Here is a 13,335-nt window from a genome sequence, read left to right as displayed (position 1 = left end):
TCGCGGTTGGGAAGCTGTCGACGACGTCCGCCGACACGTTTCGTTTGTTCGGTTGGTCGTCGACCGCTACAATCGACTGCAGCAATGTCCAAGAAGGAATGTAATGATGTTTTCGTACAAAGCGACATACAAAGAATAGAATGCAAGCTCCCGTGCCACCAGTACCAGTCCTTTGTTGATCCAATTGCTCGGCCGGCGAAACGCTTAAAGGAGTGGTTGTGGGGAGGTGAGGGTGGGGGATGATGCCATCCAACGCCTTGCACCGAGGTCTTCAGCGTTTGTTGGAAGCCCCCCGCCTGGAAACTGCCTGGCTGCGCCTTGTTTCCGTGTGCCAGGGCAGTGTCCGTGTGGCCCGGGGCCTGCCGCGAAAGGATGCAAGTCCAGGGCAGTTTAGCGCCCGCTGACAGAAGGGGGCCCCCAAGACCAAGACCCATGCTTGGCCATGGCCAGACCACATCAATCACATCCTCACAACAACAACTTCAAATGACTGCCTGAACAACCTTCGTGCTGTATTGACTGCGTGTAGAAATCGTACTTGTACGTATTTCTAGGATATACAAATTCAAACTCGACAATGCCCCATCTGCAGCGCAAAATCCCTCCAACGCCTGTCGCCGTGTCACTCATCCAAGAACGCCTCCATAGCCAGCCCTCTGGCCTTTTATACCTTCTTCGTCGCCTTCGCCGTACCAATGTGGGTATTATGAACCTGTGCCTGGTTAGTCTCGTGTTCTTCCGCAAAGTTCAGCAACCGGCTTACCTTCGTAGCAAATCTCAAACTCGTCAACGTCTCCTTGAGGTGAGTCTCCAAGGGACTAACCATCACAAACATGAGCGTCTTGCTGTTGCCCCCGAGGGAGTACTGCAGCAAGTGCGTCAGCTTGGAGTTGCGGTACGGAATGTGTCCGCTTCCCCTGCCGAGCGCTTCAATAACATCACCAAGGCATGACAAGGACTTGTTGATGTTCTGTGTCTCCTTCATCCTGTCGCCTTCGACCTGCGAGTGCTTCAGACGCTCCGAACCAGCCAGGTCCACCAAGTTGAGTGTGCCCTCGCAACGCTCCCCCGTTGCCGAGTTGAAGCCTACCAGCTTGAGGATGAAGACACTGTGCGAACGGGACGACCGCTCGTTAGCCTTCGTTGCCGCCACCGACCGGTTCTTCTGGGCCTCGTCGAGCATCATCTCAACCGTGTCCGCCGAGTCCAGCGAGACCGACTTGCAGTTGACGACCGTCGTCTGCTTGCGCACGTCGTCGTGGCGGATCTCGAGCTTGCGTCCCTTGCCCTCGGTGAGCAAGTCGTTGAGCTCTTCGTTGTACACCTCAATGAAGGATCCCTCCATCTTGTATGTCCACGACTTCTCCTTGAGCTTCTTGACCGTGTCGTAGATCATGTGTGTCGCGCGAGGAATCATACCGTCTTGAGACGACATTGTGTGGGTCTTTCCGGATCCCGTTTGACCATAGCAGAAGATGCACACGTTGTATCCGTCGAGCGCACTCTGCACCAGTTGAGAAATCTCGTCAAACACGTCCTGGTTCTGCGCCTTGGGGTCGAAGACGCGGTCGAACTCAAAGTTGTAGTTCTTTCTGGTAGCCTTGCCGGTAATGCTGTTCATCTCCTCGGGTCCCGCGAGGGCGATCTCGGCCGAGGTCTTGTCGTCGGGGTACGCAACCTGCGCTGGTGCGCCCTCCGCAGCACTGAGAACGGGGCGCACTCTGCACATAACACGGATGTTGCCCTTGAGCTCCTGGTACTTGTTGAAGAGAATGCGGCGCTCCGTCTCCTCCTTAATGAGCTTCTCCTTGGCAAACTCCGCCTGCTCAAGAGCCTCCTGCAATCTCGCCTCCATTTGCGTGTAAGAGTCGGACTGCGCCTTGCTGTCGGACTGGAGGTAGTCGACTTGTCCGGTGAGGGAGTTGATTCGGCCCTGAAGTTGGTGGGTAGAGGACGAGAGCTCGGTGATGGTGGCCTCGAGCCCCTTCTTCAGGCTCTGCTCGCGGTCCAAGCCGCCCTTAAGCCCCTCAATTACAGCTCGCATCTCTGACACCTCGCGATCTTTCTTCTGCAGGTTGAGGTGGAGGTCCTGCTGTTCGTTTCCGAGTCTCATGCGAAGGTGCTCAATCTCCTTGCCCTGCTTGGCCCGCTCATCCTCAATCATGGCCTTGTAATGTCGCTCCAAGGCCGCCAACGCCTCACTTTGGCTCTTCTCCTGTCGTGCAACCTCATCTCTCAATTCACGTCGTAGCTGCTCCACCTCATGACGGCGCTTGCGAGCCTCATCCTCGAGCTCGTACTTGTGGCTGCGCTTCTCAGTTTCTGATTCAATCGTCAATTTAGAAACCTGCTCCCGCATGCTGTTAAGCTCAGAGTGCAAGCTCTCATTTCGGTCCGCGAACTTGTCTCGCTCGGTTTCCAGCTCGGATACTGCGACCGTCAGCCAACCTTCCTCTCATCTCTCATCGACCGACTCACTTCTCTTCTTGTACATCTCAACTCTCTCATCCATCAACTCCTTGTCGGAAATCATGCTGTTCATCGAGTCCTGCACCTTCTTAAACTGAGAGTCTAGCTCTCCCAAGCGTCCTTCGACATCCCATGCTGCGAATTGAGTTGTGTTAGAATCTTTGGTCAAGAACATGAGTTTACTAGGGGAGGGGCATCTGGCGGGGGATCTGGATTCTTTGATGGTGGACATAATCGCCTCTTCGAATACTTTCATGTCGGCTCTAACGCGCTTAGAGTCTGGCGAAGGCGTGGCCGGGTCAGTCATGCGACTGGCGTGCCTCTTCTTCGGCGACAGGTCTGGCGGTTTCAAGGCGAGCTTACGAGGGGAGCGCATGGTGACGTTGTCCATTTGCGCAGTGCCGCTCGCAGTCGTGGTCGCGGAGCTGACGCTGTTTTCTTGGCTGAAAACCACTTGATCTTCATCTTGGGCAGAGTCCGAGCTGGTGTCGTCCTTGATGGACAGTGCACCGAACCGACTGGTGAGAGAGACTTCTCTGCGTGACTGGTGGTTCATCTGGTGGGGTGCTGGAATGGCATGTCTTGACGTGTTGTGCGGAAATTCAAAAGTGCGTTGAGAGTTCAGTTGACGAAATTGACTGGTCGTACCATGCTGTTGTGCCATTGGTCCATCACACTCATCCTCAATTCGATTGCCGATAGCTGTGCGAGGTCTTGCGGTGTTTGCGTTTCGGGAGCGCGGATGTCCGGAGACCGACTGTGCGTGAACCGACCGGCTATTGCCCAACGACGACTGTGAGCGTTCATGGCGCTGTCTGGTGCCGGGACCGACGCTGGCAGAAAAGTTGCTGTTTTGGCCGTATCGTGAAGTCGTCGACGAGGTCGAGTTGTGACGCGCGAGGGCGTTGCTGGCGGGGTTTCTGAACTGCTAACGAGTCAGCATAGGCACAGGTCGGTTTTGTGACGAGCAGCCTGCGGTACAGAAAGCATGTCATCCCTGTCCCCGATGTCGTCTGTGATGTCCGTGATGCACGCCTCAGTAGTCGCCTGGTGCACCTCTGCATCGACCAACAGACGAACGCCCCGGGAGCTGCCGTTGTCGCTCTGGCTGCCGAGACATAGCTGGAAGCGGCCAGAGGTGGTGCGGAAGTAGGTCGGGCCAGGACCAGGTGGCAGCGGTTGAAATGGCTGAAGCTGTCGTCGAGAGTCGAGGCGGATCATGGTGAGCTGTCTCTCTTGGTGCAGGCCTGGATGATGGACGTCGGTGTGGTCCCAGTGCAGCGACAGGGCAAACAGCAATCCCGGCAGGGTAGACAACCGCGGGGCGACGCAGATGATGGTACGCAGGGCTCGTCGAGAGGCACGGTAAAGATGGACACAGATCCAGTGAGCAATGCGGAGGACGTCGACGTCGACGCTGGTTGCACACAGCTCCATCGCGACGTCCGAGCCGGCTCGGGGGGGATCATGTAAAGGACATTCGAAGGTTGACGAGGGTTCGCAGGGAGTAGGAGTAGCAAAGAGGGGGAGGGGGGAAGACTTGAGCAAGGTGGGTTGAAGGTTGGTTGGGAATGGGGGCGGGACGTGGATGTGGACGTGGACGTGGACGGGACGAGAGGGCAGAAAAAAAAGAGAATGGACCCATTTCACTCCTGCGAGTGACGAGTCCAATCGAGTGGTGTGTGTGTGCACCTGTGGTGATGACTTACCGATGCGAGAGTCTGACCCCTCACCGAACCCGCTCTCGTGAGGCCAGAAGCACCAGCATTGTGGCCAGCCGCTGCTGCCGTTGTTGAAGGGTGTGTTGAGTGTGCGGCGTCTCTGCCGGGGTATTCGCCAGCGCGCTGTGCGAGGGTCTTGCCGCGCTTCGGGTCCGAAATCTGGGCTGCAGCAAAAGAGCGGTCAGCGGGCTTTGATACACTTCGCTGGCAAGCACCTGCAGCACTGGAACAGCTGGAACAGGAAAATACCCACCTGGCTGCGGGACATGTCGCTTGAGGTCGACCAACGAGCCAACCTTGGCCGATGATGGCGGTGGAATCATGCTGCTATTGTTGTTCATCGTCCGACTGTTGTTTTGCGCATCGCTCATCTCTGAAAGGCCGCCCGGATGGATACTCGACGAGTGCGACATGCTCGTCCCCGGTCGGGGCAGCGCGCTGGGGGGTCGTATGACGGACGTTCGGAACTGGTGCTGCTGCATTGCCATCGGGAGTCAGTCAATTTTTGTTTTTCTCGTCGTGAATGTCATCGCAGGAGGCGCAGAACGCACCGTATTCTCCGAGGAGTCCATGTTGACTGGCGGTGGTGGTGTTGTCGTCGATGCGGCGGCGGGGCTTGTTGACAGACTCGACTGGGACGATTAAGGTAATGTGCAATAGGTACTGTGGCGAGTAGCCGCTGCTGGCGGTGGGCGACGTCGACGTCTTCTTCTTCGTTCGCTCGTTTTGTTGTAGAGTTGAAGCTGCAAACATGCGAAATGGCAAATACAAATCGCGAAAAGTCCACAGCTATGATTGAATATGGGGAGGGGTGTGGATTTGAGTGCACGAGCTCGAGGTGCCAATCTGCTGTCTTTTTGCTGTGACGGCTTGTTTGCGCTTCCCGATTGGGGATTGTGGAGGCCCTCACAGGGGGCCACCTGTTTACACTGGATTGTGACTCTCGTTGTCGGGGCGACGGACTGCACAATGTGTTGTGAAGGTTGTGCACCTTACTTAAGCTACGTGCCTCACTCAGGTCCCTTACCTAAGCCACCCTAATCCCAGCCACCCAGGAACACCTCTCCAGGATAGCCGCTTAGGTAAGGGTCGCCGGTGCCACCCGCTCGCTGAAGCTCCTTGCTCCTGCCTAAGGCCGAAGCCCGTCCCGACTCAAAAGTCAGGCCAGAATTTCTACCGTCAGAAAGCGGGGCATCAGTCCGAATACGGAAAGCGGTAGCCAGAGCGGTCAGACCAGCCGCAGCTTTCTTGCGCCGCCAAACGCCCAGCGCAGACAAGGTCGCAGTGTGGCCTTTTCACATGTCACGAAGACCAGCCTGTCGCACCATGACGTTGGAAAGCTCATTCGCCAGCTCTCGCCAGAGATTTGTGTCTTGACGCCCCCCCGCCGACGACGAGGAATCTTCCCGATCAAACAGGACACGAAGGCTGCCGTGCAGAGGCACGCGTATCATTGCTGTTGTTCTGTCGACCCCGTTTTCTGCCCACCCTCTCTCGCAAGGCTATCCTTCATTGCTAGCCATCAATCCCGATATTGACGAAGCTCGACTCGGACCGCGACTTCCCTCCCTCGGCAGCGCATCCCTTCACGAATCGCATTGCGGACGGAGCCACATGCCGCCGTGATCTACACCCCCGAACCTCCCGCTTCCGGCCTCTTGCTCCGACTTATACGATCTTCGACCACATATCCCAAACCACAAACGCAGCCATGGAGAAGTTCAGCCAGTTCCGCGATAAAGGTTAGCACCTCCACCCATCATCACGACTATGCCCATTGCCGTCGCTAACTCACACACCCAATTCAGGCTCCGGCATCTCGCCCTTCATCCCAGTCAAGACGCCGCTCTCCGCGCTCTCCTCCGTCTTCCACGCCTTTCTCTTCCTCATCCGCCTCCCGTTCTTCATCACCTACGTTGCGACCTACTTCCTCGTCCTCCACCACCTCCCCTTTCTGCCCGTCGCCGCCCGCAAGATCCTCCTTTGGGGCATGATGGGCATCCCGGGCATCTGGTGGGTCGACCTCCAGCTCGACGGCGTCCGCCGCGGCACCCTCGCCGAACAGCCCCCGCAGCGCTTCCCCCACCCGGGCTCCGTCATCGCCGCAAACTTCACCTCCCCCATCGACGCAATCTACCTCGCCGCCATCTTCGATCCCATCTTCACCATCTCCTACCCCAACACCCGCTCCGTCGAACGCATCTCCCTCCTCCGCGCCGTCCTCTATGCCCTCTCCCCCGTCCGCTTCGCCCCGCGCCAGGGCGCAAAGCTCACCGACCTCGCCGCCCTCCTCGAGCGCTACCCCGACCGCGTCGTCGCCGTCTTCCCCGAGGCCACCACCACAAACGGCAAGGGCGTCCTCCCCTTCACCCCGTCCCTCCTCGCCGCAAAGCCCGACGTCCACATCTTCCCCGTCAGCATCCGCTACACCCCCGCCGACGTCACCACCCCCGTCCCCGGCCGCTGGTTCAAGTTCCTCTGGGATCTTCTTTCTCGCCCGACCACCTGCATCCGCGTCCGCGTCGCCGAGAGCATCCTCAACTCCTCCGCCGCCCAGACCAACGGCGTGTCATCCTCCCACGACACCGGCTCCTCCGCGCAGCGACGCATGGGCGGCGAGCCCACGGGGCTTTCCGCCGAGGAGCAGCGCGTGCTCGATAAGGTCGCCGAAGCGCTGGCCAGGCTGTGCCGGAACAAACGCGTGGGCCTGACGTTGAGAGATAAGGCCGCCTTCGTCGAAGCATGGAACGGAAGGAAAAAGTGAAACCCTCTGTCACCGCAGTAAACCCAACCACAACACACAAAAAAGGATGAGAAGGAAAGGCGGCCAGCAGTGATTTAATGACAACTTGTTCGGGTATTTGCATAGCTAGGAGCCGGGGCTGCCTTGAACGCGCCATGTTTCGAAATCAACAACGCACCAGAGGGGAAAGAGATGATGAAAAGCAGGTCATGAGCGGACGCCCCGTCTTTTTACAGGCATGCGCGCCGCTGTGTAATGTGTACGTTTGTACGTTTTTGTTGGCGAGCTTCCATATACCACGATTCCAATTCTTTTCTTCGAGCGCTCAGAAATTTGCTCCACCCCCCGCACCACATACACATTTTCGTGATGTACATCCACCAGAGACGAACCGTAAACAAAACTCCGATTTTGGACTACCTTTTCCGAAGCCGTACAAGTAAGATGGTATAACAAAGCGTAAATCTCTAGTGGTGGAAAACCGCCCCCTTTGCCCCTCCCTAAACAAACCCGTTCACCCTCTCTCTTGACTTCTTCCTTACTGCAACTTGCCGTCCGTAACGCAGCCCGAGGACGCGTCGCTGACAAGCAGAGAGTACTTCTTCAGCGTGCCCTTGCTGTACTTCAGCGGCGGCGCCTTCCACTCCGCCCGTCTCCTCGCCATCTCCTCGTCCGACACATTCGTGTCGATCACACGCGACTCAGCATCGATCGTAATCACATCCCCGTCCTGCACCAGCCCGATCGGCCCGCCCTCCATGGCCTCCGGCACAATGTGCCCGATCAGGAACCCGTGCGAGCCGCCGGAGAAGCGGCCGTCCGTCAGCAGCGCGACGTCCTTGCCTAGCCCGGCGCCCATGATGGCGGAGCTGGGCTTCAGCATCTCGGGCATGCCGGGGCCGCCCTTGGGGCCCTCGTAGCGGATGATGACGACTGTCTTCTCGCCCTTCTTGATCTCGTTGCGCTCCAGCGACGCGATGAAGTCGTCCTCGTCGTCGAACACGCGCGCCTTGCCCTCGAAGCGCAGGCCCTCCTTGCCCGTGATCTTACCGACGGAGCCGCCCGGCGCGAGCTGTCCGCGCAGGATCTGGATGTGGCCGGTCGGCTTGATCGGGTTGCTGAAGGGCCGGATGATCTGCTGGCTGTCCGGGAAGCCCTTGACGTTCTCGACGTTCTCCTTCATCGTCTTGCCAGTGACGGTGATGCCCGAGCCGTCGATCAGGCCCTCCTTGAGGAGGAACTGGAGCAGGCCGGGCGTGCCGCCGATGTCGTGCATGTCGGCCATGACGTACTTGCCCGAGGGCTTGAGGTCGGCGAGGAAGGGGGTGCGGTCGGAGACGGCCTGGAAGTCGTCCACAGTAAGCTTGATGCCGACAGAGTCGGCGATGGCGAGCAGATGCAGGACGGCGTTGGTGCTGCCACCAAGAATATTGACTACGACCATGGCGTTCTCGAAGGCCTGGCGGGTCATGATGTCGCGGGGGCGGATGTCCTCCTTCAGGATGTTGCGGACGGCGGCGCCGATGGTCTCGCACTCGGCCTTCTTGGCGGGGTGCTCGGCGGGGCTGCTCGACGACCCGGGCATGGTCAGGCCGAGGGTCTCGATGGCGGTGGCCATGGTGTTTGCGGTGTACATGCCGCCGCAGGCGCCGCTGCCGGGGCATGCGTTGCGGATGATGTCGAAGCGCTGCTCCTCGGTGATCTCGCCGGTGATGTACTGGCCGTAGGCCTGGAAGGCGGAGACGATGTCGATGGACTCGCCGGCCTTGCTGCAGCCGGGCTGGATGGTGCCGCCGTAGACCATGATGGAGGGGCGGTTGACGCGGCCCATGGCGATGGCGACGCCGGGCATGTTCTTGTCGCAGCCGGGGAGGGAGATGTTGCCGTCGTACCACTGGCCGTTCATGACCGTCTCGATGGAGTCGGCGATGATCTCGCGCGACTGCAGCGAGTAGCGCATGCCCTTGGTGCCCATGGAGATGCCGTCAGAGACTCCGATGGTGTTGAACTGGTAGGGGATCAGGCCGGCCTTGCGGACGGAGTCGCGGACGAGGTTGGACAGGTCGAGTAGGTGCATGTTGCAGGGGTTGCCCTCATACCAGACGGAGGAGATTCCGACCTGGGCCTTGTTCATGTCGTCTTCCGTCAGGCCGGTGGCGTAGAGCATGGCCTGGGAGGCGCCCTGGGACTTGGGCTGGGTGATTGTCGCCGAGACCTTGTTCAGCTTGCTGTCGTCGGCGCGACGGGCGGCGGTGGTGGAGAGGAGGCGGCTGGTCCGGGGGGAGTCATTGTCAGCGATTGGGTCTTGTTACAGGGTCGATTGGGTAGCATACGCATGGCTGCTCGCGAACGAATGCCTCGTCGCAGCTCTGAGAGCTGTCGACTGGCGGGCGATGCACCGGGAGAGCATTGCGTCGAAAAGGGACCGCCGGCCCAATATTCAAGCGAATGCGGAGGAGGAGGGGCGGAGAGGGGGAAGAAAAGAGTTGTAAGTCGTGTCGATTGAAGTAAGTCAAGCCTCAATTCATTGCCCGTCCTCTCGACTCGGTATCTTTTTATGGTGGTTGGAGGTGAGGAGGTGAGTCACGGAAAGGCTGGTGCGGTGTAGAGAAAGACCTGAGATCACAGGGACAGTCACAGGGACACGGCGCACACACGAAGTTGAAGATAGTTTGACCTAGGTCCATACCCGAAGGCCATGTCCCACCCCCCAGGAAATTTGGGGCGATGTCGGCTGCGTAAAATTTCTGGAGCTCCCCGCCGGCGCACTCCCCGCATTGAAATAGGAAATTGCTGATTGGCTGGCCGAGGTGGACACGGTGAGGCCCACGCCGAGGGGCCGGTGTAGGAGCTCAGGCGGTGGCCTGTCAAGGTGAGGATGGTGAGCAAGGTGAGCGACAGAGACAAGCATCAGCCAGCCCTGGAGACATAATCGCCAGTTCAACCATACGTTTTTCCTTTCACTTTTCTCACATTCACTCACAATAACTCAATCACATAAGGCCACACCTGCTGTGCAATTCTATCAGCTCCTGCTCTAGCTTCCACATCTTATTTCCGCTAAAGCCCGCTACGCTTCCGGTTCCGGACCAGACCCTCTTTTCAGGCCGAATCCAAGTCCGCGATGTGGGTAATGGCTACCCGGCAACGCGCATACGGCCTCCATAATCCTCATAATCCGATCCCGTAATCGTTTCGTCGGGTGGGTATCCAGAGCATGACGTCTGTTTCAGAGCGTTCTCCCACAGACAGCGTGACGGCTCATTCAATGTGTGCTTCGCAGCTCTATGGCTTCGTCTTCTGCTCCTCCGCCGACCCCTCCTCCTTCTTGTCCTTCTCCTCCCTGCGCGTCAGGATCTCGTCAATCACGCCAATTTCCTTGGCCTCCTCGGCGGTCAGGTACTTGTCGCGCTCCATCATGTCGTTGACCTCCTCCAGGTTGAACTTTTCGTGCCCAAACGACTGGTTGATGTGACGCCTCATGATCTCGTTGATCTGTTTGCGGATGCGCTGGATCTGGTTCGCGTAAATGAGAATGTCTGATGCCTGACCCTGGGTGCCGCCGAGGGGCTGGTGGATCATGACGGAGCTGTGAGGGAGGGCGTAACGCTTGCCGGCCTCGCCTCCTGTCAGGAGCAGCGCAGCCATGGAGGACGCGGCACCGAGGCATACTGTCGAGACGGGCGACTTGATGTATGTCATTGTATCGTAGATTGCAAGCCCTAAGTCCATCAGCTTTGTTCTCCCCGCCGGGCTCGGCCATCTAACCTGACGAGACTGATCCTCCAGGCGAGTTGATGTACATCGTGATGGCCTTGTCTGGGCTATCGGACTCGAGCCACAGCAGCTGGGCAACTATTGATGCGGACACCGTGTCGTCGATCGCGCCATTGAGGCAGACAATTCGTTCCTGCCCGCCGTCAGTCGCCGCTCGCCTCGGAGATTGCGGGATCGCTGGACCGTACCTGTAGAAGCTTGGAGAAGATGTCGTCTGCCTACTCCGTCAGCGTTGAACTTCAGTCGCGGGTGTTGCAGTACTGACATGTCCTCCAGCCGTTGGACTACTCAATTAGCCATCTCCCCAAATCCAACCGTCAAGACCATGTATTACGAACCGATACCTCGGTGATGTACGGCAAGGGAATGTTTCCGGCCGGTGGCGAGCTTCCCATCATCGGGGGAACGGGGAAGTTGGTGAATGCCCTCGCATGTCGTCGCAGGGGCGCTGCGGCCCGCAGAGACCGAAAGAGAGCACGCTGGCAGTTCATGTCGGCGTAAAGAGGCTTGCTGCACACACTGAAAAACAGGTGTTGAAGCTGAAGGAATGGAATGCGATGCGGCTGGCAGCGGCAAGTGGAGGTGACGTTTGTGCGCGCCCAGCGGTGCAGGCGGCGCGGCAGAAGCTTGTGACCCCCTGCGGGGAACCCCCGAGCTCCGAGCTTCAACGCGCCTCTCGCCTAAAAAATGTCCCGAAGCGTGTAAAGCTGCTCGATTCCCCAAATCTTCAGACGTCATTCTCGCAATCGAGCAACGCAGCATCACCCTGCGCCCGATTTCGACGGTTCACAATGGCTTCCCGCCCAGTAGGGACAGGCGTCGTTATGAACCGTCGCCTCCTCTCTGCCCTCGGCAGCCGTCGAACTATCGCCAACTTCTCCCCTAAAGACCTGGAGCGCATCGCAACGAAGAGGAACGAATTGGCTGCCGACTTCGACCGCAGTCTTGGGGAAGATGACGAAGGCAACAAGATCAGGCTTGACACCAAGGAGAAGACGATCAGCACGTCGGTTGGCGAGCTGCCCATGTCACCCCTTATGGATCCAGACTTCGTAGAGACTACAAAGAGGTGGAGGCATCACAAGGGGAGGGCGAATAAAGGCGAAGTCAAGGACTTAAAGGAAAGAGCGAGGAGGAAACTAGAGGAAAATGCATATGGTCAGTTGCGTTCAGCTGATTCGGGATTTTGTCACGAAGCTAACGAGGTTTTCCCAGCTCATGCATTGGCATCTCCCGCCCGAACATGTCAAGTCTTCAAAAAACGTCTCCCCTCCTACTTCCACCAAAAGTTCAACGCCCTTCAAAACTCGGAAACCGGCAAGTTTTGGGCAATTCCGGAGGACATTGAATCAGCGGCACCAGAGAACGTTGAGGGCAAAGAGGGGATCGATACAGCAGAGCAAGAGCCGGAAGCTGGGGGAAGAGCGCAAGAGCAGAAACCCATGATGGGGTCGCCCTCAGGCTACGTTGTGGCCAGAAAACGGGTTCTCTATAACATGATGCAAAAGCCGGGCTCGGGTCCATATTCTGGAACCTCCAAGGCTGTCTTCGCCAGGCGGGAGAACTTGAAAACCCAAAGGAGCCAGATCGTATGGCGCCAAGACATGGACGAGTTCGTGCTGGAGAACATGAGGCGTCAAGCGGTCAATACGATCTTGTATTACCTGCGGCTGTCGAAAGACGCTGACCGTAGGTATCTGAGGCCATGTAGCTTCCGGGACGTACACGAAATGCAGAAGCGTGGGTGTCTGCTGTGGATGCCACCAAACGAAGACGGCCCGGAGTCTTTGGAGCAATTTGCTACTTTTGATGTCCCAAACGTCAAGTGGGAGAAAAAGTTGGCCGTCCATGACCTCAACAGACTGCTGGGACCCGAACACATGGCAACTTTGAGGCAGTACCCCTTGTTCAAGGACAACTCGCTGATTCTGTTGGGCAAGCGACGATCGATAGCTCTACAGCTCGTGCTCTGGAAGCTACAGGGATACTTGGCAGAATTCCCTGAAGATTTCTGGGAACCTCCTTCGAAGACACGGCTGCCCAAGGAGGCTGGTCCAGCAACAGAAAAGAACGACGGGCTAATGAAGAAAAGTCAAGATGGCAGGGGTTTCTCGCGAAGAGATGCGCTGGGAGGGAAGCCATCAATGGGAGACCGCACCGGAGGACGAGGAAAGAGACCGCAACCTGAAAGGGGTTGTCTTGGAAGAGGCCCGTCGGATGGAAACGCCCCAAGACGCGGCATGTGTACACGAAGCACGGATTCCCTGGCAGAGACTAAAGAGAGTCAGCCTGCGAAGGAGAAACCTAAGAAAGGCTCGATAAACAAAGCCAATATGTCTGAAAAGGACGAAGCCAAAGAGAGCGATCCCACAGAGGAGGAAACGAAGAAAGTCTCAAAAAGAAAGGCCAAAGGTGCCGATTTATCTAAATTGGACGAAGCTGATTGGGAGGCGATAAACGCAATTCTCGAAAAGAAACGCCGGCGAGAACGGGAAGAGGCGGAGGAATTCGCTACACAGAAGAGGCTGCTAAAAGAAATTGAGAGCGGGAGGTGGTTCGAATGAGCATATCCAAGTTGGGGATGACAAGAAATTCACAACACGCACGAATACATTTGGCCTGACC

General features: G+C 57.8%; 5 protein-coding genes across 5 annotated transcripts; 2 read left to right on the top strand and 3 right to left on the bottom strand.

Annotated features, from left to right (window-relative positions):
- Positions 1–664: 664 nt before the first annotated feature.
- On the bottom strand, positions 665–4,678 carry GCG54_00013057 (Kinesin-like protein klpA; the record flags this gene model as incomplete). Its single annotated transcript, XM_045412919.1, has 6 exons — positions 665–712; positions 764–2,430; positions 2,479–3,394; positions 3,451–4,008; positions 4,179–4,354; positions 4,444–4,678. 6 exons carry the CDS (start codon positions 4,676–4,678, stop codon positions 665–667), a joined length of 3,600 nt encoding a protein of 1,199 aa, XP_045267577.1.
- Positions 4,679–5,901: 1,223 nt separating this feature from the next.
- GCG54_00013056 (putative lysophosphatidic acid:oleoyl-CoA acyltransferase) lies at positions 5,902–6,954 on the top strand (the record flags this gene model as incomplete). Its single annotated transcript, XM_045412918.1, has 2 exons — positions 5,902–5,932; positions 5,999–6,954. 2 exons carry the CDS (start codon positions 5,902–5,904, stop codon positions 6,952–6,954), a joined length of 987 nt encoding a protein of 328 aa, XP_045267576.1.
- A 517-nt stretch (positions 6,955–7,471) lies between these two features.
- GCG54_00013055 (putative dihydroxy-acid dehydratase) lies at positions 7,472–9,343 on the bottom strand (the record flags this gene model as incomplete). Its single annotated transcript, XM_045412917.1, has 2 exons — positions 7,472–9,203; positions 9,267–9,343. The coding sequence occupies 2 exons, from the start codon at positions 9,341–9,343 to the stop codon at positions 7,472–7,474; spliced, it is 1,809 nt and encodes a 602-aa protein (XP_045267575.1).
- An 875-nt stretch (positions 9,344–10,218) lies between these two features.
- Positions 10,219–11,201, bottom strand: GCG54_00013054 (ATP-dependent Clp protease proteolytic subunit 1; the record flags this gene model as incomplete). The annotated part of the gene is made up of 5 exons (XM_045412916.1): positions 10,219–10,655; positions 10,702–10,843; positions 10,899–10,924; positions 10,976–10,994; positions 11,049–11,201. 5 exons carry the CDS (start codon positions 11,199–11,201, stop codon positions 10,219–10,221), a joined length of 777 nt encoding a protein of 258 aa, XP_045267574.1.
- A 300-nt stretch (positions 11,202–11,501) lies between these two features.
- On the top strand, positions 11,502–13,274 carry GCG54_00013053 (uncharacterized protein; the record flags this gene model as incomplete). Its single annotated transcript, XM_045412915.1, has 2 exons — positions 11,502–11,868; positions 11,926–13,274. 2 exons carry the CDS (start codon positions 11,502–11,504, stop codon positions 13,272–13,274), a joined length of 1,716 nt encoding a protein of 571 aa, XP_045267573.1.
- Between the last annotated feature and the right edge of the window lie 61 nt (positions 13,275–13,335).

Source organism: Colletotrichum gloeosporioides (assembly GCF_011800055.1).
Source record: "Colletotrichum gloeosporioides strain Lc1 chromosome Unknown consensus_21, whole genome shotgun sequence".
Classification (NCBI taxonomy): Eukaryota; Fungi; Ascomycota; class Sordariomycetes; order Glomerellales; family Glomerellaceae; genus Colletotrichum; species Colletotrichum gloeosporioides.
Note: the sequence above shows the minus strand (reverse complement) of the source record. Positions and strands in the feature narration are given on the sequence as shown.